This window comes from Motacilla alba, chromosome 20 (genome assembly GCF_015832195.1).
Source record: "Motacilla alba alba isolate MOTALB_02 chromosome 20, Motacilla_alba_V1.0_pri, whole genome shotgun sequence".
Lineage (NCBI taxonomy): Eukaryota > Metazoa > Chordata > Aves > Passeriformes > Motacillidae > Motacilla > Motacilla alba.
This window is the reverse complement of record NC_052035.1, coordinates 2,919,133-2,943,618: the sequence shown is the minus strand read 5'-3', so window position 1 is coordinate 2,943,618 and position 24,486 is coordinate 2,919,133. Positions and strand designations below refer to the sequence as shown.

General features: G+C 54.6%; 1 protein-coding gene across 1 annotated transcript; it reads left to right on the top strand.

Moving 5' to 3' along the window:
- The first annotated feature begins 216 nt into the window (after window positions 1–216).
- On the top strand, window positions 217–20,900 carry ZNF341 (zinc finger protein 341). The gene is made up of 15 exons (XM_038158915.1): window positions 217–353; window positions 4,659–4,769; window positions 5,847–6,034; window positions 7,081–7,233; window positions 8,133–8,366; window positions 9,620–9,815; window positions 10,399–10,483; window positions 11,490–11,680; window positions 12,587–12,780; window positions 13,719–13,927; window positions 15,469–15,565; window positions 16,736–16,868; window positions 17,676–17,787; window positions 18,552–18,622; window positions 19,813–20,900. Exons 1-15 carry the CDS (start codon window positions 323–325, stop codon window positions 20,322–20,324), a joined length of 2,517 nt encoding a protein of 838 aa, XP_038014843.1. The 5' UTR covers window positions 217–322; the 3' UTR covers window positions 20,325–20,900.
- The last annotated feature ends 3,586 nt before the right edge of the window (window positions 20,901–24,486 follow it).

The following is a 24,486-nucleotide window of genomic DNA, read 5'->3' as shown; positions in this document are numbered from 1 at the left end:
GGCTGAGCGAGGCGTCCCGCCCACCCGCGCCGTGAGGGCGGCGGGCGCCGCTGTGAGCCCGGCCCGGCACAGCCCGGTCATGGGCCGGGGGTCGTGGCCGCCGCGGCCGCGCCGGCAGCCCGAGCAGGGCAGGAGCGGCCAGCGGGCGGTCCCTGCCCGGTCTGCGCGGGCTGTCGCAGCGCCGCTCCGCCGCGCCCCGAGTTAAACACGACCCCCCCCCCCCCCCCCCCCCCCCCGGGGCCTCCCCCACCTCTCCCGCGCTGCGGGCCCGTAGCGGGCGGCGGGCGCCCCCTGGCGGCGCCGCTGCCGCCGCCGCTCCAAGATGGCGCAGGCGATCTTCGAGGCGCTGGAAGGTAACGGGGCCAGACCGGGGCCGCGCCGGGACCTCCCGGGCCGCGGCGACAGCCGGGGTGCGCGACCCCCGCTCCTCCGAGCTCCCCCTGTCCAGCGCCGCCGCCGCGCGGGTCGAGGGGCCGCCGCGGGGCCGCCCCGTGAGGCCCGGCCCGGCGCGGCGTGTGGCGCTCCCGGTAGCCCCGGGCTGCCTCCCGCGCTGCTCCTCCGCTGCCCGCACCGCAGGCGCGGCTGCAGTCCCCGCCGGCAGCCCGCGGCTCGCCACGCCGTCCGCGGCTCCCTGCGGCGCCGCTGTCACCTCCGCTCCCCCGGCCCTGTGCCACCTCCTGCCTGTGCGCCGCCGCATCCCCGCACCGCCCAGCGCGGTGCCCTGCGCACCGGGCAGCCCTCGTTAACCACGGGCCCTGTGCTCGGTGCACCGCATCCCTACCCTGTGCCAGTGCCCGACGCCCCAAGGCATCCCATGCTTTCCCTGCCTTGTGCCTGCTGCTGTAGGGTACCTCATCCCTACCCTGCCCCTGCGCCTGCTGCTCTGGGGCACCTCATCCCTACCCTGTCCCTGGTGCTCCCGGACGCTCCATCCCCATCCTGTCCCTGCTGCTCTGGGACACTCCATCCCCATCCTGTACCTGCTGCTCCTGGACACTCCATCCCCATCCTGTACCTGGTGCTCCTGGACACTCCATCCCCATCCTGTACCTGGTGCTCCAGCCCCTCTCACCCCCTCTCCGCTCCTGTGCCCAGCGGGCCATTCCCATCACCCCTGTCTCTGTGCCCAGGAAGCAGCACCACCAATGCCCAGGGCACTCTCACTGTCCCTGCATGCTGGGGTCCCCCATCCTCCCCCCGCCCCAGGGCTCACACTGCCCATCCCGCTGCTGTGCCATGCTCCGTGCCAGCCCCAGGGATAGTGCCTGGGTGGGTGCTGGCCCCTGCATGTGTCTTTCGAGGGGTGACTGTGCTCTTTGGCACAGCCCGAGCGGTGCCTGTTGGGTGGGTGAACGCGTTGTGCTCAAATACATCTCACTTTAGCGTTGGGACACTGTTCCAGCCGGTGCCATCCAAGGATGACCTGCCAAGCTGTGGCAGTCTGACATTGGGCTAGGGACTGCTTTCCTTGGAGAGAAAATATTTCATAGGTATTGATTTCCTAAATTGGATTACAGATGTATTTTCCTTTGCATGGGGACACACCACTGCCTGGAAGGTGTGACATTGGGATTGTTACCTGTGCTTTTGAATATCACCTGTGACCACAGCAGCAGAGAGAGGAGCAGAGAATAAATATTTTTTCTCTATTTTGTCAAGTTACTTGGTGTATTTGCCAACACCCTGTGTAGAGTCAGCTCCTCTGTGTTAGTTTCCCTGCAGCATTCAGGACAGCAAAGCTTTTTAGCAAATTGAAAAAGAGTGGGGGTTTTTTAAGCCCGCAGCAATTGGCAGCTTTTAGTGCCTAAGCTTGTTTGTTTTGTCTTGATTGGATTACAAGTCGATGGTGACTTGGCATTCTTAGAGCAGCCTGGTGTCAGCGTGCTGCAGGGCACAGGTGCATCTTCACCTGTCACAAAAGCACCTGGTGCTCCTGTCAGAAAAAAAGGCTTTATCACAGGGGCAAATTAGCACCTGGGTGACATGGACAGTCTTGCTTCATCTCCAGCTGAGAGAAATTTGAAAGGGAAGAAAAAAAGGGCAGATCAGTAGTCCTGTGCTTTTGTCTTGGCTTCCTCAAATCTCTTTGGTTTTGTCAGGCTCTGGGCGCCTCAGCTCCTGCTGCTGCCAGGAGAGCGGGAGCGGGGTTTTTCAGTTCCGTGGCTGAAGAGCATCCTGCAGGCTGGTGCTGGCTCTGGGCAGGGCAGGACCCATCCAGAGCTTTCTCCCGGAGTCCGTGCGTGGCTGTGACTGGCATCCGTGTAACCAAGTAACGGCCAGCTTGGGTTGTTAGCCGTGCCCTCAGGGGTTTCCCTCTGGGAAGTGTGGTGGTGTGCAGTTCCTCAGCGAAGTTCAGGGGCTCTGAATTGCCAAATAAATATTTCTGTTGCCTGGGCCATTGTTCTCCATCAAGAGGCCGAGTGCAACACTGACAGTGTTGCTGCATCATTGTGTTCAGGTCTCAGCCTTTCCTGAAGCTTCTTCCTCCTCGTGGCATCAAGGCAATGGTTTGGCTTTTTTCCTTGGAGAATATGACAGTGCCAGAAGGGAGTCCAGTGCCAAGCATATCAAGAGTGGCACTGTTTGTGCAGTAGCATTATCCCCACACTATACTTCACCTGAGTTTTTGATCCTTCTTTTCCTCCTAGCTGATTTTTGCTGGAGAAGCGCTGCTCCGTGCCGCTCTGTGCTTTGCATGTGCTGTCAGGAGCCTGCAGCGCTCCCTTTGCACTTGAGCAGAGCTTCTTCGTGCAGGGCAAGGTGTGTTTTAGAGCAGGGCTTTGGAGGTTCTTCGTGCAGGGGGAGGTGTGTTTTAGAGCAGGGCTTTGGAGGTTCTTCATGCAGGGCGAGGTGTGTTTCAGAGCAGGGCTTTGGAGGTTCTTCATGCAGGGGGAGCTGTGTTTCAGAGCAGGGCTCTGGAGGTTCTTCGTGCAGGGGGAGCTGTGTTTCAGAGCAGGGCTCTGGAGGTTCTTCGTGCAGGGGGAGCTGTGTTTCAGAGCAGGGCTCTGGAGGTTCTTCGTGCAGGGGGAGGTGTGTTTCAGAGCAGGGCTCTGGAGGTTTTTCGTGCAGGGCAAGGTGTGTTTCAGAGCAGGGCTCTGGAGGTTCTTCGTGCAGGGGGAGGTGTGTTTTAGAGCAGGGCTTTGGAGGTTCTTCGTGCAGGGCGAGGTGTGTTTTAGAGCAGGGCTTTGGCTCTAGCTCTGCCTGCAAGCCAAGGCTCGCTGAACTGGACCTGCAGCTTTGCTGTGCCTCTGATCTGTGTGAAAGGCTTCCCATAGGCATGGCGGGAATTTGATGGGAGTGTGGGATGCCGTGGGCTCTGCTGCCTTCCAGCACGCCTTGTGCCCTTGGAGGATGGTGCTCTGCTCTCTGCCAGGGACGCGAGCAGGGCTTGTAGCATCTCCTCAGTGGAAGGATGAAAAAGGTGTTCACAGAACCTTAGTGTGACATGCTTCACCCTGGGAATGCAGGAGAAAGGAGTATTGAGGGTATCTTTAAAAGGCTGTAGTTTATATGGGTACTCCCCACCACGAAGGTAACATTCCAGTTGTTCAGGAGAAATTTTAGGAGGGGAACTTGGGGTGGTGGATGCTCCTGCTCTGCTGGTCCCTTATGCTGTGATCTGCTATGGTGCTTCATTCACTGTCTTTCCTGCTGCTGTCTGCTGAGCAACCTCCCCTCATCTCTGCACAGTCCTCACCTCGCTGCTTAGGAGTGATCAGACCCATTGATTTTCCTTTCCTGTGGCTCACAATTCCGAGTTCTGAGCTTTGCACTTTTGCTTTGCAAAGATCTGGAAGTGAAAAACCACTAAGAACGCCCCAGCTTTCTTCTCTCCCTTAATCCACAAGATCTAACATACAACCTTGCTGTGCCGTTTGCTTCCTTTGTGAGTTCTGGGTCATGAAAGAGTAATAGGAAGGAGTGGTAAAAATCACCCCTTTTTGCTCTTTTTCTCCCAAAATCAGGTTATCCTTTGTGTCTTTACATTCCATTTCTAAATAGAGTGTGTCATGCCTAATCCACAGTCCCATGCTGCTGGCCAGGTTGTCTCCATAGATGAGCAGTCCCAATCTTCTGTATTTTTCTAGAATATTTTAAAATGTTTTAGCTGTAGTGAAAAATGTTTGTGCCAAAGCACGTAAGGTGATTCTAACAGCAAATCTGACTGGGTGTGTGTGCCCTGTGTCTGATCAGATCTGGGAATGCTGGCCTTGAAAACAGGGAGGCATTTGTGACACTGCTGCTGGGAGAGCTGCTGCACGCAAGGATTTTGTCTGCCCCGAGCTCGGTGTCTGTGCTGCATCCCCGGGCAGTTCCACCCAGGCTTCTGCCCTGTGACATCCCCACACTCCCTGTGACATTCTCAGCTCTTTGCATCCCCAGGGTTATAAGCATTCTTCCTTTCTGCAGCAGGTGCCTGAAACCAAACCCTCTTTTGGCTTTCCTTGCCCTTGTTCCCTTCTCTTTTTGCACCAAAGGAGTTCTGAAGACAGGTGGGAGCATTGCTGTTGTGTGGTAGTTGGTGCTGTGGAGTCCAAGGTGAGGAGCTGAGAGTGGCTGGGGAAGGAGGGAGCAGCAGCTGGAGGGTGTTTCAGGAGTGCCAAACACCCCTGTGTGGCTGTGCTCAGTTCACCATCCATGCTTGTGTCTCCTTTCAGGGATGGATAATCAGACAGTGCTGGCTGTGCAGTCCTTACTGGATGGGCAAGGAGGTGTCACCGACCCGTCTGCTCCCAATGTCAACTCCTCCGCCGCCATCCAGCCCATGGGTGAGTCCTGCTGGCACTGGGACAGAGGACAGGGCAGGAGGGCTGCACATCTCCCCTGCAGCGTGCACAGCTGGCAGAACAGCTGGGTGTGTAGGGTACTGCTGTGAGTGTTGTGAGCCCTCAGCAGGACCAGACAGAGCAGGAGGAAGGGACAAGTGCCCAAGAGAGCAGTGATGTTTTTGGAGACAGTCATGACAACAGACTTGGCCATGAGCTTCCCGGAAAGACCCAAAGGGAGGGAGAAGCCACTGTGCCCACATCTAGTGCCTGTTACTGTTCATGCTTTTTATTTAATATCCAGTCCTTCTGCTCTAGAGATGCTCAAGTGCTCCAGTCCTGGAACATCTCTGTGTGAGTGAATATGGGAACTAGTCATTTATGTGCATGTGGACCCTCACAGTGCTGGACTAGAATTTGCTGGGTGGCTGGGGAGTTATCCCCCAAGGAGTTACAGTCTGAGTCCCCAAAAAAGGTCAGCTTTGGGCTGTGGCTCAGACAGGGGAACAGCCTTGTCAGTCTGCCTGGATGGAGTGCAAATGGTTTGTGGTTTGCTAACCTGCAGATTTCAGCTGGGACATGTAACTGGGTTGTATTCTTTCTGCTTCTAATGTCAGGCATAGGTGCCAAAAACCAGCAGTGTTGTGGAGGGGTGTTAGGACACAAGCTGACAGTGACTCTGTGCCCTTATCCAAGGTACTTCTTGTGCTTTGTGCATAAAATCCACCTCAGCCAGCATAATGCTGAGGAAGGAGCTGCTTTTACTAAAAGCAGAGTGTGCTACAGGAGCAAGGTTGCTTGTTCCTGTATTTGGGATGAGAAGACAGACAGTGGGATTAGTGTGTACCAGGGAGCCAGTGGGGTTTGTGTATGGGAGCAGGGCTAAGATGGGCTCAGTCACATCACTTGGTTTTAGGGAGAGGAGGAGGGACAGCTTGGCCCTTGCAGCTGCTCTCTCCTGACAAGGATGTCCTCGAGGTGCCGAGATCCAAAGGTGTCTGCTCCCCTGCATTGTGGGTGCTGGTTGGAGCACTGGGCAATGCAGGAGAAGGCCTGAAGCTCTGCTCTTCTTCATTGCAGACGACGAAGATGTGTTCCTGTGTGGGAAGTGTAAGAAGCAGTTCAACTCCCTGCCTGCCTTCATGACCCACAAGAGAGAGCAGTGCCAGGGCAGTGCCCCGTCCCTCTCCTCGGTATCTCTGGCCACCAACAGCGCGTACACCCCGTCCATCACCTCGGTGCAGCAGGCTCCCAGTGCTGCCCGCCAGGTACCGTGCTGCAGGCACAGGCTCTGCTGCTGGGATTTGGGGCTGGGGGGCATCGGGGTGATGGTTTTGGATCCAGTGGTGTCTCATGACTGAGCTCTCTTCTGAGAGGCTCAGCTGTTGTCCCTTTGTTGGCTTTTCACCTTGCGGTTGGAGTGGGGCCCTCTGCAGTGAGGTCCTCCAGCAGGAGTGTCTGACAGCCTTTTTTCAGGACAGGACAGAAGGGGTTTCATGTTCTGTCTGTGCTGCAGGCAGACCTTGGCTCTACTGAACAGCCCCAGTGTCAGAGCCTGGCCACGAGCCTGGGTGCACTCTGAGGCCTGGGCTGTGGTCTGGCTCGTGGGCAGAGGTGGAGCAGCTTCGTCCCTGCAGCCCTTCTCTCTCACTGTTGCAAATAAGCCCACGTAATGAGGTGTGATGACTGGTGGGGGAATATCCCTCTGGAGTAATTCTCATTCCCTAGAGAATCCTCCAGTGGGAGTCCCTGGTGCATGACATGTAATGTGCCTGCAGCTGTGCCTTCCAAAGTACTTTCAAACCAACTGCTTCTTGAAGTTAATGTAGTCCCAGTGGATGGTGCTTCTTCGCAGGGCTGCAAACACGGGTTATTTACTGCCAAGAAATTCAGCAGCCTCCCTCCCCTGCTATAACCTGAGTCCAGTCTGAAGAGATGAGCCTGACATTCACCATCTGAGCCAGAGCAGCCTCCCTGAGTTTTCCACCTTCCCTTGCTGGGGCAAGCACCCACGAGAGGCCTGAACTTGTCCATGACCAGTTTGTGCTGCAGATCTTGTTTAATAGATTTGACTTGCAGCCAATTGCCACTTTCTGGGCCACTGTGATATTTTTTTCCTCCTTTCTGAAGAACGTTTGTGGAGCTAAGAACTCCCACAGACTCAGCAAGAAGTTGCAGATAATTACTGTGGCTCACTGCTGACCAGAGGCAGTGAAAGCAGAGACCCTGAGGCTCAGGAAGAAGCAATGTCATTGTTTTTTGGGTATTGTTTTGTCCTGTTGCTGGTTAATAGTGGATCTTTCTTTTCTTTTAGCAAATCTCTACGTACATCACAGTTCCCCCATCACCTTTGATTCAGACCCTGGTGCAGGGGAACATCTTGGTCAGTGATGAGGTGCTGATGTCAGCCATGTCTGCTTTCACCTCCTTGGACCAGCCCATGCCAGCCGTGCAGCCCCCGGTGCAGGTAAGGGGCACGTGTGGATCCAGGGAGTCATGGGGAAAGCTCACCCAATTCCAACCCCCTGGCCATGGGAGTGACACCTTCCACTAGACCAGGTTGCTCCAAGCCCTGTCCAGCCTGGCCTTGACCACTTCCAGGGATGCTGCCCACACTGCTGAGGATCCCTCCCAGGACATGGTTGGCTTTCAGTGCTGCCAGTGCCCACAGCTGGGTCATGTTGGGCTTCTCATGCACCAACACTCCCAAGTCCTTCCCCTCAGGGCTGCCCTCAATCCATTCACTGCCCATCTGTGCGTGGGATCACCCTGACCTGGGTGCAGCACTTTGCATTTGGTCTTGTTGGACTCCCTGAGGTTCACACAGACACAGCTCTCAAGCCCGTCCAGATCCCTCTGGATTCCCATTCCTTCCCTCCAGTGTTTTGACTGCACCACACAGCTTGGTGTTGCTCACAAACTTGCTTGTTGCTGGGTGCTCAGATCTTTGCAATGTGGTCTTTCCAGCTTTTTTTGAGCCCCCATATCACTACTGGCTTCCAGGACCCTTGTCAGCTTACTCCATGGATTCCTCTTCTCCTGGGAGCTTTGGGCTCTCCCCAGACTGGCTGGGCTGTACACGCTCTCCATGCTCTGAAAATATTCCTTGTAACCAGAAGCTTTAAAAACAAAGCAACAAAAGCAGTGGGGCTTGAGGGCTTGGGTTTTGAGGAGGCCATGTGTACCTGCAGGTCATTCCAGGCCTCCAGCACGGTGTGGTCCAACCTGCCAGTTGGATGTGCTGTGGTGTGCCCAGACATCCCTGCTGTTCCCGCAGGCAGATCGGGATGGGGAATGTGTGTGAGGGAGCAGCCCCCCAGCTCCTGGCTGCTGCATTTCCAACGTGTCCTGTCTCTCTGCTTGCAGAGCAGCATGAGTATGCACGCTGGGGCTGGCTACCTGTCCCAGCCCCCTCCGCCGCCGCCGCCCCCGCCGCCGCCCCCTCCGCAGCCTCCGCCTCCCCCGCCGAGCCTGGGGGCTCCCGGGCAGCCCGGCAGCGGCAGCGGGGTGGTGGAGGTGTACAGTGCCCCTGCTCCCATGGCAGCATCCAGCACCGTGGAGATCCAGACCCTGGGCATGCAGCCCTACCCGCCCATGGAGGTAAGGCCAGGGCTGCTCCTAAGGACCTGTCCTTGGAGAATCACAGAATGGGTTGGGTTGGAAGGGACCTTAAAGCTCATCCCCTGCCTTCGGGATGGACACCTCCCACTGGACCAGATTGCTCCAAGCCCCATCCAATGTGGCCTTGAGGAATGTGGAATTACAGTGTGGGAAGATGGGCTAGGTTATTTGACAGCAATTATATTCTCTGGGAGAAGGCAGCAAACAGGAGATCAGTAAGATGATGAGGATTCTGAGAACAGGAGAAGCAGCTGAGAGAGACAGAGGACTGGCACAGGCTTAGGAGACTTGAACATTTGTTTCTGGCTGAGGTATACCTGCGTGTGCTGCGAGTGAGAGGGAGTAGAGGTGAGGGCCTCACCTTCTGTACAAGCACAGAGCATCACACTGCACACTTCAGCTTATGTGGAGAGAAAAATCCAGTCTAAATCTCAACGAGCTTGTCAAGGTGGCTTTTGCTAAAGAATGGCCCAGGCAAGGTGTGGATTTACTGGTGGATCAGCTGTTTGCAGTCTCTACATTTGCACTGCCCTTCACAACAGGAGCTGCTGGGTGTGGCTGAGGTTTGGCATCCTTACCTGTGTAACTGGAATCTGATCTGGAAGTGCCAGTGGACAGGAATGGATGGACAGGAATGGATGGGGATGTTGGATAAATAGTGGTCTGTGTTAATTTATCAGGGTGGGCAGCAGAAATACCTTTAAACTATCACCCCAGACTGATCACTCTGTCTATTAAGTGTTCTTTCTTAATCTTGATGCTGACGTAAACAGTTGTGCTTTGGCACCTGGAGTTTCCTTGTGCCTTCCTTCCCTTCTGCAGTCCTGCCAGGACAGGCAGCAGGACCTGGAGATCCCTGCTTCAGGACTGGTGTGAACCCACAGGGTCAGCAGGGATGCTTCTGGTAACCTGCTCCAGAGGGATAAGAAACTCTTCCAGGCATGAGACATAGATAGGGCACAAGACAGCTCCCTCGGAGTATTTCTTTGCTGCCCTGTTCCTGCTGTAATAACTTCTGGATGCTTTTGATGTTCAGCAGGAGAGTTTCACACTGTGTAGGGTGTCAGTTTTGGTTAGAGAGACATTGTTGGCCTGATGAACCAGAAATTTGATTCAGTTTGGCAGAAGAAAAGTCAACCCAACTGTAGCCTGGTGTGGGTGGAGGTGGAAGTTAGGGCATGGTATAATTCTCTGTAGCAAACCTGTTCCACTGATGAACTGCCCTCCCACAGGTACCAAGCCAGTGTGTGGAAAGCCCCGTGTACCCCTCTCCCCCTGTGTACAGCCCTGGGAAGCAGGGGTTCAAGGCCAAGAGCACCAGTGCTCCCACCCCCCTGAGCAGTGCAGGAGGAGGCTCTGTGGTTGGCTTTGATTCCCCTGCTGCTGCCAAAACTCGCCGCTGCAAGAACGAGAGTGGGCTGCAGGAAGGTGAGTCCCTTCCAGCGCCTGCCCTGAGGGTCACTGGGCTTGTCCTGAGTGGGCTGCAGGAAGGTGAGTCCCTTCCAGCGCCTGCCCTGAGGGTCACTGGGTTTGTCCCAGCTGGGCTGCTGAGCCACGGGCTCCCTGAGGGGTGGCATTGGCTGTGCAGCTCTGGAGGGGAAACATGATGGCCTTGCATGAAACTGGTGGATGACCTGAGGGGTTCACAGCAGAGACAGAGGTGGGGCCCTTCCTCTCACCCATGCTGTGTATGTCTTTTCCCAATGCCCAAAGCACCTTTAAGGTTGGTGCTTTGTAGCTGGAGAGGTCCCTGGAAGGCAGTGGTTGTTGCCTGAGGGGATGCCCTGCCCCAGCAGACTACACTGCTCAGGATTTGTAGAGTTGTCTCAGGCTGTGTTAATGAATGTTTGTGCCCATAACCACTCCCCAGTCTAGCCAGGCACATCTTATCTTCCTATAAGCTCTTTATTCTTGGTCCTGAACAGTCAGGTCTTGAGGTGAGGGCCCTGTGACGCTGTGGGGACAGGGCTGTGCCATGTGATCTCATTGTTGTGTGTGCTCTTCCTTTCAGGCAAACCCAAGTCCCCCAAGCTGAAATGCACATACTGTGACAAGGCCTTTACCAAGAACTTTGACCTGCAGCAGCACATCAGGAGGTAACAGTGCCCTGCCCTGCACACAGCAGAGTGACTGGGCTGGAGCCCTGCTGAGGGAGTCTGTGCAGCCCAGTTTATGTCCCAGAATCCGTGCTGCAATGGGAGGGATTCTTCACTCTTCTCACCCCAGGATACCTTTTCCCCAGTGACTGGAGTGAAGGCTGTATCGTGGATGTAGTCTTCATGCTGATTATGTGCTGGGACTGGAGGCTTATTTTCCTTGCTGATGAGACCTTGTCAGCCAAACCTCTTGTCACCTGATCACTGGTGTAGCAGCATTCTCACTGCTTACCTCTGCCCTTCCCTTTCCTCTCCCTCCCCAGCAAGCTGCAGCCTTCCTGTTTGGTGCTGTTAGCAAAGTGTAAGCCAAGCTCAATGCCTATGCAGGGAGCTCTAATCAGAGAGCTTTTCCCTGGCAGGAGGAAGCCGAAATCTGCAGAGTTTTTTTCCCCAGTGGAGTCATCTGGACTCAGAACAGATGAGAAGGAACAAGTGGTGGTTTTTGCACCTCTTCCCAGCCTGGACTCTTCACTTTCTGTTGAAGCAGAAGGGCAGAGTAGAAAGACCTTTTTGCTATGGACAAAGGAGAGCATGTTCAGGCAGATCAGGGGGCTGCAAGCTAGAAGAGACGTGTGCAGGAGAGAGAAGGGTGACGGGGAAGGAAAGGCTTGTACCCTTGAGAAAGTGATGAGGTCCCCAAGGTCTGTGCAGGGACCCTGACAGTGAATGCCCTGATGTTACTGCAGAGCAGTTTTCCTCTCCTGCTTCTTCCTTTGATCCCCTGTCATTCCCAGACCACAGGTGTTTTGTCTGTGCACCAGCCTTGTTTCCCCAGGCCTCTCACAATCCACCTGCTCTGGTGAATCAGGTCTCAAAGCCTTGTTTGGTGGGTCCAGGTGTGATCTGCCAAACCAAGTGGCCAGCACTGTCCTTGTCCCCCCACAGGCCTTGCCTGGGGGCTGCCTCCTGTCTCCACCAGCTGCTGACCTGGTGCCTTCTCCTTCAGTCACACAGGTGAGAAGCCCTTCCAGTGCATCGTGTGTGGCCGAGCCTTTGCCCAGAAGTCCAACGTGAAGAAGCACATGCAGACCCATAAAGTGTGGCCTCCAGGGCTGGGCTGCACCATCTCCCGCAACTCCATCACTGTGCAGGTCATGGCCCTGAACCCCAGCCAGCCTGAGGACGAGGAGAACACAGGTGTGGTGCCTGGGCATGGTGTGTGTGGGGCAGAGCACTGGTGTGAGGAGGCTGCAGGTCTCTGCACCGCCACACAGGGAGGGAGGGGAGCTCTGTGTGCTGTTTGCATTCCGTGGTAGTGTTTAGCATCTCAGACTAAGAGTGGCATTTACTCAGCTCCATCAGAAGCTGCATCATTTCATACCCCTGTGGTGGGTTCAGGTGCTGGTGGGGACAGTGGCTCCAAACTCTGTCCCAGTATGTGCATAAACAGGGCCAGGTTTCTTCCCCTTCTCACTCCCTGGCAGTACAGCTTTGGCAGTGCACAAGCCACACCTGGCAGCTCTGGCCTAGGGGACAGACAGCTGCTGATTTAGGATAGCCCAGTGCTCTGGCTTTGCACTTTGCAGGTCATGCCCAGGCTGGATCTGCCCACAGTGGCCAGCTGTAAATACCTGAGGTAGAGAAGAGCTCCTTGCTGGTGTCTGGATGCCCTTTCTGCTGGTGGCCTCAGACCTGGTAGGGGAGGGAATGCAGTGGCAATGTCAAGTCTAGGACAAGGGACAACTGGAGCTCTCTTTGTATGCATCATGGACTGTGAACCACTGGCTGGATCTTACCTCCTGTCTCCTGCCAGTGATGGCAGTAAATCTGGTTCTGGCCCACTGGTGGAGGCCTGTTCTGACTGCTCCACAGAGCACAGTTACATCCCTGGAAAAAGAGAACGGGCTAGGGTGGGGAAGAAAGATTGATCAGAGCCCTTAATAATCTGTTAACAAATTTTAAACAACCCTGTTAGTGAGATTCATCTGATCTAAAGAGTCTGAAGGGGAGGAGGGGGCTGGCCTGGTGTGTCCTGGCAGCACGGTGCTTGCAGAGCAGCTCCAGAGCTGTCTCGTGGCAGGCTGGGGCTTTCCCTCTCTCCAGGTTTGCCGCAGCCCTCCAGGAACGCGGTGCCCCCGCCCCAGGAGCTGAGCCCCTTGGAGGAGAGTGAGGCGGCCAAGCTGGAGGCCAAGCAGGTTGTCCTGATCGACAGCTCTTACCAGTGCCAGTTCTGCCCCAGCAAGTTCAACACCTACTTCCAGCTCAAATCACACATGACACAGCACAAGAATGAGCAGGTAGGGACAGAGGGTGCCTGGGTGGGTGGCAATATTGGGATTGGCTCCCTATAATGCACCTGTTATCGGGGTCTGACCTGAGCCTTTTGGTCTGTGGAGCTGCCAGTTCTTCATGTGCAGCTCAGCTCTCAGGGTTGTAGCTGTGTGGTCTGGGTGGCTTTGGAAACTCCTTTGAAAACTGAGTGAGAAATTTAGCCAAGAAGGTTTGGGTGGCTAGAGAGGAAACAAAGAAGTGAAGTGTGTCCAGTTCTGGGTCCTTCACTTCCAGAAAGACACGGAGGTGCTGGCTCTGTCCACAGAAGGGCAGTGGAGAGGAGGAGTGGCTGAGGGAGCTGAAGAGGCTCAGCCTGGAGAAAAGGAGGCTCAGAGGGGACCTTCTCATTCTCCACAACTCCTGACAGGAGATTGCAGCTGGGGGGAGTCAGGCTCTGTTCCCACAAGGGACAGGACAGCCTCAAGCTGTGCCAGGGGAGGTTCAGGTTGGACATCAGGATGAATTGCTTTACTGAGAGGGCTGTCAGGCATTGAACTGGGTGTGCAGGGAACTGGTGCAGTCATCCTCCCTGGAAGTGCTCAGTAACTGACTGCACTTGGTGCTGTGGTTTAGTTAACAAGGTGGTGTTCTGTCAAAGACTGGACTCGCTGACCTTGGAGATCTTTCTTTTCCAACCTTTATGATTCTGTGAAGTCCAAAATTTTCAGTGTAAGTGGCAGCTCTTGGATCCTGGGACAATCACTTCTGGTGTGTTGTGGTCCCACCCACTCAAGTGGTTTCAGGCCCTCACATCAGCACCCCTTGTTCCCACGTTGCTTTCTCAGGGGTGTGCCCTGACAGTCTGTGCTTCTTTCCAGAAAGGAAGGCAGTTCTGCCTGTTGGCAGAGGGTTTTCCCTGCCTGTTTCTGTGATGAGCCTCTCCAGTTGCTCTCCCTTCTCCCAGGTGTACAAATGTGTGGTGAAGACCTGTGCCCAGACCTTCCAGAAGCTGGAGTCCTTCCTTGAGCACATCAAGAGCCACCAGGAGGAGCTGAGTTACCGCTGCCACCTCTGCAGCAAGGACTTCCCCTCGCTGTACGAGCTGGGCGTGCACCAGTACTCGCACAGCCTGCTGCCCCAGCACAGCCCCAAGAAGGACATGGCCGTGTACAAGTACAGTACAATCGCTGCTCACAAGGCTTGTAGGAGTGAGTGGGTGCAGAGCTTGCTTGGTGGGACCTTAGAGGGGACAGGGGGCCCTGTGTCCAGTGGCCGTGGTGCTTTTGGACACCCGGGTGGCACATGGGGGGTTCCCTCCACCAGACTGCAAAGGCCAAGCACTTTGAATGCAGGGAGTCTCTTTGAACGACAGTGAAAAGCTGGGATTGCTTATGTGGGAAGATCCTGTCACTGCAACTCTTCTTATCACCAGTCAAGAGTGAGATGGTGTCCTGGGGTGACTTCATGATGCTGAATTGTTTCCCCGTTCGTCTGTTTAGCCAAGAAATAAGTTTTGCACCTTTAAGACTGGTTCTGAGAGCCAAGGAGGCGGGAGAGAAGTAGTGCAGTTTGTTTTCAGAAGCTGCACTCACTCTTCCACCATCCCTCTCCTGGACAGTGTTGTCTGCAGAACGGACAGTGAGGGAGAGCTCTCCTTTGCTTTTTATTAGTTGTTGCTGGCTGAGACAGTGAAGTTCCCAGGGAACCAGGATCCTAAACCAGGATAAATACACATGGCTGAGCCTGCCCTGGGCTGGGTCAGAGAGCCAGGGAAGCCCTTCCCAGCCTGTTTCTATGATTCTTCACCTGCAGCAAAGGGATTGTTGGTTGTAGAAGCTGTGCCCAGAAAAAAGTTTCCTATCCCTTTGCTGAAAAAGGGTTGATTCCTTAGAAAGCTTTTCTACTAGTTAGTGTGGAGGGGAGGTGTGAGGAGTTCCGCAGAGAGCTCCATGTAGCTTTTGGAATGCCCACAGAAATGTTCAGGAGGAGTAGGAAGCCCAGGAGATACTGGAGTCACTTAGGAACTTCATGGAATAAATATCTGCTATTTCTTGCCTAGACCATGGTTTCTAGTTCTACAGCTTTGTTCTACAGCTCAGTAGTGGGGATCCCTGAGATCAGAACCTTGCTTGAGCTTGAGGAGGTTTTAGTCTGACCTAGGGAGAAGGGGTTTCACAGCAGGAGCAGGGTGTGAATGCCTCTGTCCTCACTGCTGATGGTGCCTGTCGCAGTGCCTGCTGTCAGTCAGCTTTGGCAGAGCCCTCTGGCAGGAGCACTGCCAGGATGTGTGACCCCTGCCGTGCTGTGTCCCCGCTCTCACCTCCTTCTCTGGGAGCTGATGTCTTCAAGCAGTGAAGAAGGAAGGAGGTGTTTGAAGTAAAGTGAAGTCCCTACCTAAGGCTTGTCTCCATAAGGAAGCAGTGTGAATATGTGCTCAAGTCTGGGTGCTCCCATGGTAGCCTGTGGCAAGTGCACTAGTATTTAAAGGCTTCTGCACTCAGTTTTCCAGCATCTCCCTCTCTGAAGGATGCTAAGTGTGAGTGTGAACTGGCATGTGGATTGCTGAGGTTTTAGAGCACCTGAGTGGTTATTTTCTGGATCAGTCCTGTCAAAGATCATCCTGGAAGGTGGCTGGGCTGGGCGGGTGTGCCTGTGGTGTGGGATTTGCTGCAGTAGCCTTGCTCACAGGCTCTGTTCTTTCTCTCCCCGTGCAGGTGTGTGAAGTGTGTCAATAAATACTCCACCCCAGAAGCCCTGGAGCACCATCTGCAGACAGCAACGCACAACTTCCCCTGCCCTCACTGCCAGAAGGTGAGTGCTGGCCACAGCCTGGGCCAGGCCTGGACACCTGGCAAGGGCCCTGAGGGGGACAGGAACCCTTGGTTCCATGAGCACGAGCCTTGGATAACAGATTATGAGGAAGCAGAAAGTGAAGTTAACTCTGTGGGGAAGGTAGGAATTGCTGGAGATCCTTGCCCAGCCCGTGCTGCTGCTGGCTTTGGTGGCAGACTGGGCATCCTTCTGAGATGCTGGTCCTCAGCACAGTGTTACATAACTGACAGCAAGGTTTCAGCTTATGTGTTTCTTAAGAAAGTTTCGCCGCTTTTTCTGTTTTGAATTTTTGTTGGCTTCTTTTTAAAGCTCTATCTATACTTTCATTATACAATCCTGAAGGTTTTCACAGTGATCCTTCCTGGGAATGCTGTAACTGAGCTTCTTGCTCAGGTTACCCAGAGCAGCTGTGGCTGCCCCATCCCTGGATGTGTCCAAGGCCAGGTTGGACAGGGCTTGGAGCAGCCTGGGATAGTGGAAGGTGTCCCTGCCATACAGCAGGTGGACTGGTTGATCTTTAAGGTTCCTTCCAACCCAAATCATTCCATGATTCTTATGTTTTCTATCCTGGCTACACGCCCTGTGCCAGCTCCGTGATGTCCCATGCGTGGTGCCATCTCTGAGCTGTGTTTGTGGTGCAGGTGTTCCCCTCTGAGCTCTGTGTCTGTGTGTTGCAGCTGTGTGTCTGTGTGTTGCAGGTGTTCCCCTGAGCTGTGTGTCTGTGTGTTGCAGGTGTGTGTCTGTGTGTTGCAGGTGTTCCCCTGAGCTGTGCCTGTGTGTTGCAGGTGTGTGTCTGTGTGTTGCAGTTGTTCCCTCTCAGCCCTGTGTCTGTGTGTTGCAGGTGTGTGAGTGTTGCAGGTGTTCCCCTGAGCTCTGTCTGTGTGTTGCAGGTGTGTGTCTGTGTGTTGTAGCTGTGTGTCTGTGTGTTGCAGGTGTTCCCCTGAGCTCTGTCTGTGTGTTGCAGGTGTGTGTGTGTGTTGCAGGTGTTCCCCTGAGCTCTCTCTGTGTGTTGCAGGTGTGTCTGTGTGTTGCAGGTGTTCCCCTGAGCTGTGTCTGTGTGTTGCAGGTGTTCCCCTGAGCTCTGTCTGTGTGTTGCAGGTGTGTCTGTGTGTTGCAGGTGTTCCCCTGAGCTGTGTCTGTGTGTTGCAGGTGTTCCCCTGTGAGCGGTACCTGCGCCGCCACATCCCCACGCATGGCGGGGGCAGCAAGTTCAAGTGCCAGATCTGCAAGAAGTTCTTCCGGCGGGAGCACTACCTCAAGCTGCACGCCCACATCCACTCGGGTACGGCTGTCCTGCTGCCAGTGCTCGTCACCTCTGTGCCACGGCCCCGGCTACCCTGTGCCCTGGTGGCAGGAATGACAGTGTTATTTGTAGTAATGTGGTTTCAGATCCACAGGTTTGGTTCAGCCTGGTGCCCAGCACTGCACTAGTTAGAAAAGGGGGGACACCGGTGGCTTCCCCATCGCTGTGGTGGCAGAGCTAAGGAGTCTGGCCCTGGGGAGCAGGAGCAGTGTGCAGCACGGGTTGTGCCCATCTGTTCATCATTTTATTGAGAAGTGGCTGAGGGAGTTGGGGTTGTTTGGCCTGGAGAAAAGGAGGCTCAGGGGAGACCTTATCACTGTCTACAACTCCCTGACAGGAGGCTGTAGCCAGGTAGGAGTTGGTCTCTTCTCCCAGGCAACCAGCAACAGGACAAGAGGACACACCGTAAAGCTGTGCCAGCTTGACCAGGAAGTTTAGGCTGGACATCAGGAAGAATTTCACAGAAGGGGTGACTAGGCACTGGAATGGGCTGCTCAGGAAAGTGGTGGAGTCACCATCCCTGGAGGTGTTTGAGAAAAGCCTGGATGTGGCACCCAGTGCCATGGTGTAGTTCACAAGGTGGTGTTAGGTTATAGGTTGGACTTGATGATTTCAAAGGTCACTTCCAACCCAATTCTGTGTGATTCTGTGTGATTCTGTGTGATTTATCTGTGGGGCAGGGAAGTTTATAGTGTGGCACAGCTGGCCTGGGGGCCTGTCCGTGGCCAGAGCAGCCTGGGTGGCTGTGCCAGAGCAGCCTGTGAGTCCTGGTCTGTTCCTCCCCAGGTGAGAAGCCCTTCAAGTGCTCGGTGTGTGACGCAGCGTTCAATCGCAAGGACAAGCTCAAGCGCCACATGCTCATCCACGAGCCCTTCAAGAAATACAAATGTCCCTTCTCGTATGTAGTGTGTCTGCACATGGCAGCATATCTGAACGGGGCTGGGTGGGGAGGAAAATGTCCTGCAGGTGTCCTAGGGGACACTGTGGCACCTACCAGGCTGCCTGGGGAGGTTGGAATGCTGTGTGCCATTGAACTGGGAACCCAAGAGTCCCAATTCTTTGTTATTGCCTTCCTGTAGGGCCACATTTCATTGCTTCATCAGCCCTGTAAAATAACTCCTGCCTTCATGAGAGGCTTGGGGGAGCACTAGAAAGAGAAGCAGCATTATTTGACCACAGAGGTTCCCTGGATGTTGAGCTCTCACTCACTGCCATGTCTCCAAAAGCATGGGACAACATAGGACCTAATGTACAAGCCAGAGGAACTGAGTTTTGGAAGGTGCAGTCCCAAATCCATGGCACAGCCATGGACTTTCTGAGTTAGCCCAAGCTGACTGGCTTCTCTCTGCTCCAGCCAAGCTCATGCCTCCTTCCAAAATGCTTCTGTCTCCAGCTGGGATTTTGAACCTGCTGCACTTAAGAGCATTCTTAGTGAGACACAGACCATGTTTAGTTTAGGAAAACCCACATGTGGCAGCCTGTTTAGTCCTTGCCCCTCCCCAGAAAGGCTGAAATAGTGGAACTCCTGCTGAGGCTGCACCAAGAGAAACATCTGGGTGCTGCTGAGGAGAAGGGTCATGGATGTCTTGATGGTCTGGGATCTGTCTATGCATTGCTCCTCAGCTGGTTCCCACATCTCACCAGCATCTGTTGTTGTTGCAGAAGCCACACAGGCTGCAATAAAGAGTTCAACAGGCCTGACAAGCTGAAGGCTCACATTCTGTCCCATTCAGGTGAGTGGTTGGGAGTGCAGTCACGGGACTCCCTGTGGTGCTATAGGAGCACATGACAGAAGGACTAAGCCTGAGAAATAAGAATCATTTACTAGCTTTAGATTTATTCTCTGTTTTGCTGCAGGCCTTTTTAAGTGAGTGTCTATTCAGGACTATGTCTAAACTTTGGGCTGGTTTCTAAGACAGTATAATCTGTAGGCAGGGCCTGCTGATGGGACTCAGGAGCTGAGCTGGATTATTTGGTCTGTTTGCTATCAAGTGGATATTCAGAGTGCTCTGTCCACTCCTCCCCAGTCCCATCTCACATGCAAAAGAAGATCTCATGGGATTTGATTCCCTTCTTGTGTTCTAAAAATGATGCTCCCAATTCTAATAAAGACAATTTATTCCCATGCCCCAGGGGGAACAATCAGACTTTTATCTCTTGGGGTAAAACTGGACATCTTTCCTTGTGCCCAAAGCCCTGCAGAGTGGGATCAGATGGGATGGGCTGATAGTGCAGTCATGGGTTCTTTCAGACTGTACATTCCCATATTTTGGAGGGGGGAAAAAGTGTGAAAATTTCTTTATTTACTAAATACACTTGAAAACAACAATACTTCAAGATTGTTTTGCATTTTTGTTACAATTACCTGACATGTTTTTCTGGTGATATTTTAATGCCCTTACTTGAGGCAAGAATATTTATTTGCAGTCTGCAGCTTCCTCCTCAGGGACAATGAAGGGACAGGCACTGATCTCTGCTCTCTGTGACAGTGACAGGACCCAGGCTGGAGCTGTTCCAGGGAGGGTCAGGCTGGAGATCAGGGAAAGGTTCTTGCCCAGAGGGTGCTGGCACTGCCCAGGCTCCCCAGGGAATGGGCACGGCCCCGAGGCTGCCAGAGCTCCAGGAGCGTTGGGACAGCGCTGCCAGGGATGCCCAGGGTGGGGCTGTTGGGGGGTCTGGGCAGGGCCAGGGGTTGGACTAGGTGATCCTGGGGGTCCCTCCCAGCTCAGGATATTTTATGACTTTGCAGAGTCATAAGTGGTTATGGTTAAACACAGACATTGAAGCTGTAGCCACCCAGCTTTACTGTGTGTGGCACGATGTCTCCTCCCTTTGATCAGGGGGCACCTCCTTGGAGGAGGCAAAGATGTCCTGCTCTCCCTGGTGGGATGGCTGGGTCTAACTCAACTCCCTCTGTGCGCAGGGATGAAGATCCACAAGTGCCAGTACTGTAACAAGTCCTTCAGCCGCCGCGCCCACATGGTGGAGCACCAGCGCTCGCACACAGGCAACTACAAGTACCGCTGCCCCACGTGCAGCAAGGGCTTCACGCGCCACAAGTACATGAGGGACCACAAGTGCCGCCTGGGCTCGCCCAAGGACAAGGAGCTGCAGCTCAGGAAGGCCCAGAAGAAGCGGGCGGCGCGGGGGTGCAAGGCGGGGCTGGCGCTGCCCGGCGCGCTGGGGCTGCCGGAGCTCAAGGACGGCGCTGCCGGGGACAGCTCCCCCGAGGGGGGCCCCGACAAGGAGCCCTTCCAGGAGTCGGACGCCGTCCTGTCCATCGTGGTCGGCGGGTCAGGAGCTGCGGACCCAGAGCTGGTCCCAGGGCAGAACAACAGCATGGCCTCCAACCTGGCCCTGGCGGAGCTGCAGACGGCCTCGGATGGGCCCTGCACCATGCTGGCTGTCCCTGTGTACATCCAGACCTCGGAGTGACAATGCCCGGAGCCACCGTGTGGCTGGGGGCTGCTGCTGGCACTGTCCGACTCGGTGCTCAAATTTATCCCTGTGGAAAAGACCAAAGCTCTTCTGGGGAGATAGATGGATATGGGAGGGAATGGCTTCCATCTCCACTGGTTCTTCCCATCCTTGGGCAGAGGACTGCTTGGAGGCCACTGATGCCTACAAGGCACTGAAGAGGGTGGCTCCGTTATTTCTTGTCCCTCTGTACCACGGGTCAGCTTAGGGCAAGAAAGACAAAGATCCCTGAATCAGGGAAGAAGGAGGACCATGCAAACTTGCAACAAACAGAGCTGCTGAAATCAGGTGGCTTTGCAAATCACAGCCTGTCCCATCTGTGGTTTTTCTGGCCTAAAAACTGTATTGCCCAGTATTTGGGTGGCCCTTCTGAGAGCAAACATCCTTCCTAGTGGAAGCAAGTTCATCCTGAGATCCTTTGGGAACACTGTTCAGAAATACCCCAATAGACTTCTGTCTGGTATCTTCTCTCTGTCTGTCTCAGTAGAAAGATCACCGTGTCTGTACTACAAGTTATAAATACCCTGGACCTCACTTGTGGAGTCAGTGTGTGGGAACCGGTGTGTGTGTGGGGTGGGCTCTTCTGTCTGGGTGCTGTTCTCTCCACAGTGTTTGTTCATGGTTTTTCCCCAGATCTAGGGATTTCTGAGTGCCTTAGACATCAATGAGTCAATCCCTGAGAACAGTTAAATGTGACCCCTCTGTTCACAAAGGGCTGGGTGAGGTGACCTGGCCAGGTCACGCAGGAGACCTGTGATGCCTCCAGGAGCCAATGTTCCAGTGTCAGCTCTGGCAGCTGCTTCCCAGCCTCTGTGTTCCCTCAGCTCAGTGCTTGTCAGCAGCTTCAGTGGGGAGTTGGTGTGGTTGAGCAGCAAGGAAGTCTGGTGTCACTGGGACATTTGTTGTCCTCTTGGCTTCTCTGATTTCCTAAGCACGAGTCCCAAAGCCAGCATGGGAGCACCAAACCCAGAAACTGAAAATTCCCATTGTGCAGGGGCGGGTCTGGAGCCCAGGCAGGTTGGGGAGCAGGCAGGGGTCCTGCTGCCTGCTCCAGTGCCCTGCCAGGCTCCTGTTCTGCCCTCAGCTTCTGCTTTTCCACTGCCACAGGATGCACTGGCTTTAGGGGAAGGATCTGCAGCCAGACCTGCACATCCCTGCTGCCTGCTGGGATGTGTGTCCCCATGCTCTGCTTTCTCCCTGCTCCAAGGGTAGGGCAAGCCAAGCTGAGCTTTCCCAGGCGAGTTTGTGTGATGAGCTGCTGAGGTGTCTGTGGGTGCAAAGGGCTGCAGTCCCAGCCTGTTTATCCAGAGGTGCTGCCGGGTTCAGTCAGTCCTGGGGACGGAAATCCTGGCTGTGTCTGGGACTCTGTGGCTGTTCTGGCCACTGCAGCAGTCAGCCCAGCATTACTGGTCTGACTGGTCTGATCCAGCCCATTGTCTGACCTCAAGGTTTTCTTCTTGTCTTCTCAATTTTTAAAATCTTAAAAACAGCAGCTTGCAGAGGGCTGTACACTGTGCTCCCTGACTGCTCCGTGTGATGATGGCTTACACTGTCACTCCTGGGACACTGTCACACAGTTGCAGTCTGCATGGGTCTGCCTCCAGTTCACTTTGCTCACTCACTTCCTAACTTACTTTCTGCTCATTTCCCTTTTTTCATGATGTTTGTGGTGGCTGGGTGGAAATGGAGCTCAGGGCTTCCAGGGGAGGCTGGGAGAAGGGCTTGTTGAGGATTTACATGAGGCTAAGGAGAGTCTTGCCTCTGCCTCCCAGAAGGGGGTAGAGAAGATGGAGCCAGGCTCCAGGAGTGCACAGGGATGGGAAGAGAGGTGACAGGGACGTGTTGAAACGTGGCAACTTCCAGTACTTGAAGGGGCTTATGAGAAGGCTGGAGAGGGACTTTTCACAAGGGCCTGGATGAGGGAATGGCCTCAAACTGATGGAAGATTTAAATGTGATATTAGGAAGAAATGCTTCCCTGTGAGGGTGGGCAGGCCCTGGATCCTTGGCAGTGTCCCAGGCCAGGTTGGACATGGCTTAGAGCACCCTGGGATAGTGGAAGGTGTCCCTGCCATGACAGGGGATGAAATGAGATAGTTTTTGGGGTCCCTTCCAACCCAAATCACCCTCTGATCCCATGATTATGACTCAGGATAAGGAAGGAGGCTGCAGAGAGGTCCTGAGACCTCATTACCAATTTGCACAGATTGTCCTGCCCTGGGTGGATGTGCTTGGCATGAACTGACTGGGCCGGGGACAGCCAGGTGGTCCTTCCTCATTAGGTGTGCCCGTGCTTCTGTGAAAGCTCCTGTCTGCTTTGAAGGGCAGTTAATTTACCCACAGTGTTTGTGTTACTCTGCTCTCTCAGGAGGGGAACAGGATCAGGGAGCAGTTGGCTCAATATCCTTGTCCTGTGTGCCTCCCTGTGTCCCACGCTGTAGGTGTCATTGTGTGCTCTATGCAGTCAGCTCTGTTTTGGGGTGGTGATGTGTGGGGGCAGCTCCTTCAGCTCAGAAGCCCAGTCTGGAGACCTGGCCTGCCCTTCCCAAATGTTGCTTTCTCCCAGCTCGGTGGGATGCTGGAACCCAGCTGGCTACATGGCCATGGGAGCAGAGCCACCCAGCTGCCCTGAGTGTGGCTCTTGAGGGATCCAAGGCTGGGGACTTCCCCTGACACAACTGTGGGCCACCAGGGCTCAAAGATGCCACCCTGGGTGTTTGACAGGTGTTTGCATATGGGGCGGTGTTGAACCAGAGCAGCTTTTTCAGGAGCAAAATGATTGTCCTCTTGGAGTAAACCTTGGAGGGATTGTCCTCCCTCCCCCACTCTTGTCCAGCTGCCTCACTCCTGCAAACTCAGATGTCTACAAGCTCTTCCATTTGCTGCAGGGAAGATTTCTGCCCAAATTCCCTCCGTTTCTGTTTCCCTGGCAGAGCTCTGCCCACTGGCTGGGGTGGGTCAGAGGTGCTCAGGGCACTGGTTTTCTCCTTGTGTCCTGGGCCGTTTTCTTCACAAATCCAACTCCAGAAGCATATTTCGGAAGCATTTTCTGGAAGTTCTCAGGAGAACCCCAGAACCAGGGCCATGCCCGGGGAGAAGTGGATCAGAGCAAAGGTCTGTGGTGCTCAGTGACAGCAGGCACTTGTGTGGGAGGAAGCAAAGGGCAGGTGACAGCCCTTCCTGCCCTGTTCTTCCCAGTCTCCTGTGCTGTCAGCTGGAGCTTTCCTGCCCTGGCAGTGTTTCCATCAGCCTCGGTGATTTTTTCTATTTGCCTTTCTCACCCACCTGCAGCGTAAGGGAGGTGGAACAGGGCAGGAGCCATTACAGGGCTCTGTTGCCGAGCTCCCACCTGCTACGTGGGACGTTCTTTGTGTTTCCCAGAGCAGTGCTTTTCCCCCTTACTCAGGGCACAAAAAAGCTCTCTAACCCAACAAGCATTTGTTTGGGTCATTTTTCCTCTTTTCCAGGTGGTGTGTGATATCCCAGCCCTGCTCCAAAGCAGTGATTAATTTTCTTGGGTGATTTCCAGTGACAAACATTATTATTGTCTAAGTCTGTTATTAATTACCTGTTGTCACAACCCTGCTGTGACTGGAGATGGGGGGGTTTATCTCTGTTACAGGTCATTGAGGCCAAGCACAAAGAAAGAGAAGTCAAAAGTATCCAGTTGGCAGCAGGCTGAGGGACTCCAGACTCGATTTCCCGATGGGATTTTGTCCGTAGGTGCTGTGAAATCACGGATTACACCATGGACTGATGTCCGTGTTGCCCCCACAGCTGAGAGCATGTGCCTCAAGTGTCCGGGAAATGAGCTCACAGTGAGTCACCACCCATTAAACAGCCCTGCTTGTGGATTTAGAGATTCGCCTCTGCACAGCTGGCGCGTCAGAAAAGGAAGTTTGAAAGAATCTCAGCACTGGAGCACCTGAGGGGTGCACAAAGGGGAGTCCCCAGCCGCGGGGAGGGCATTGCCGCTGACACCAGGCTCTGCTCCCCGCTCTGCTCCTGGGCACGCTCCCGTGGTCACTCCCTGGGTGCTTCAGGCGTGTCCAGGGCAGGGAATGGAGCAGCAGGAGCAGCTTGAGGGGCTCAGCCTGGAGGAAAGGGGGCTCAGGCGGACC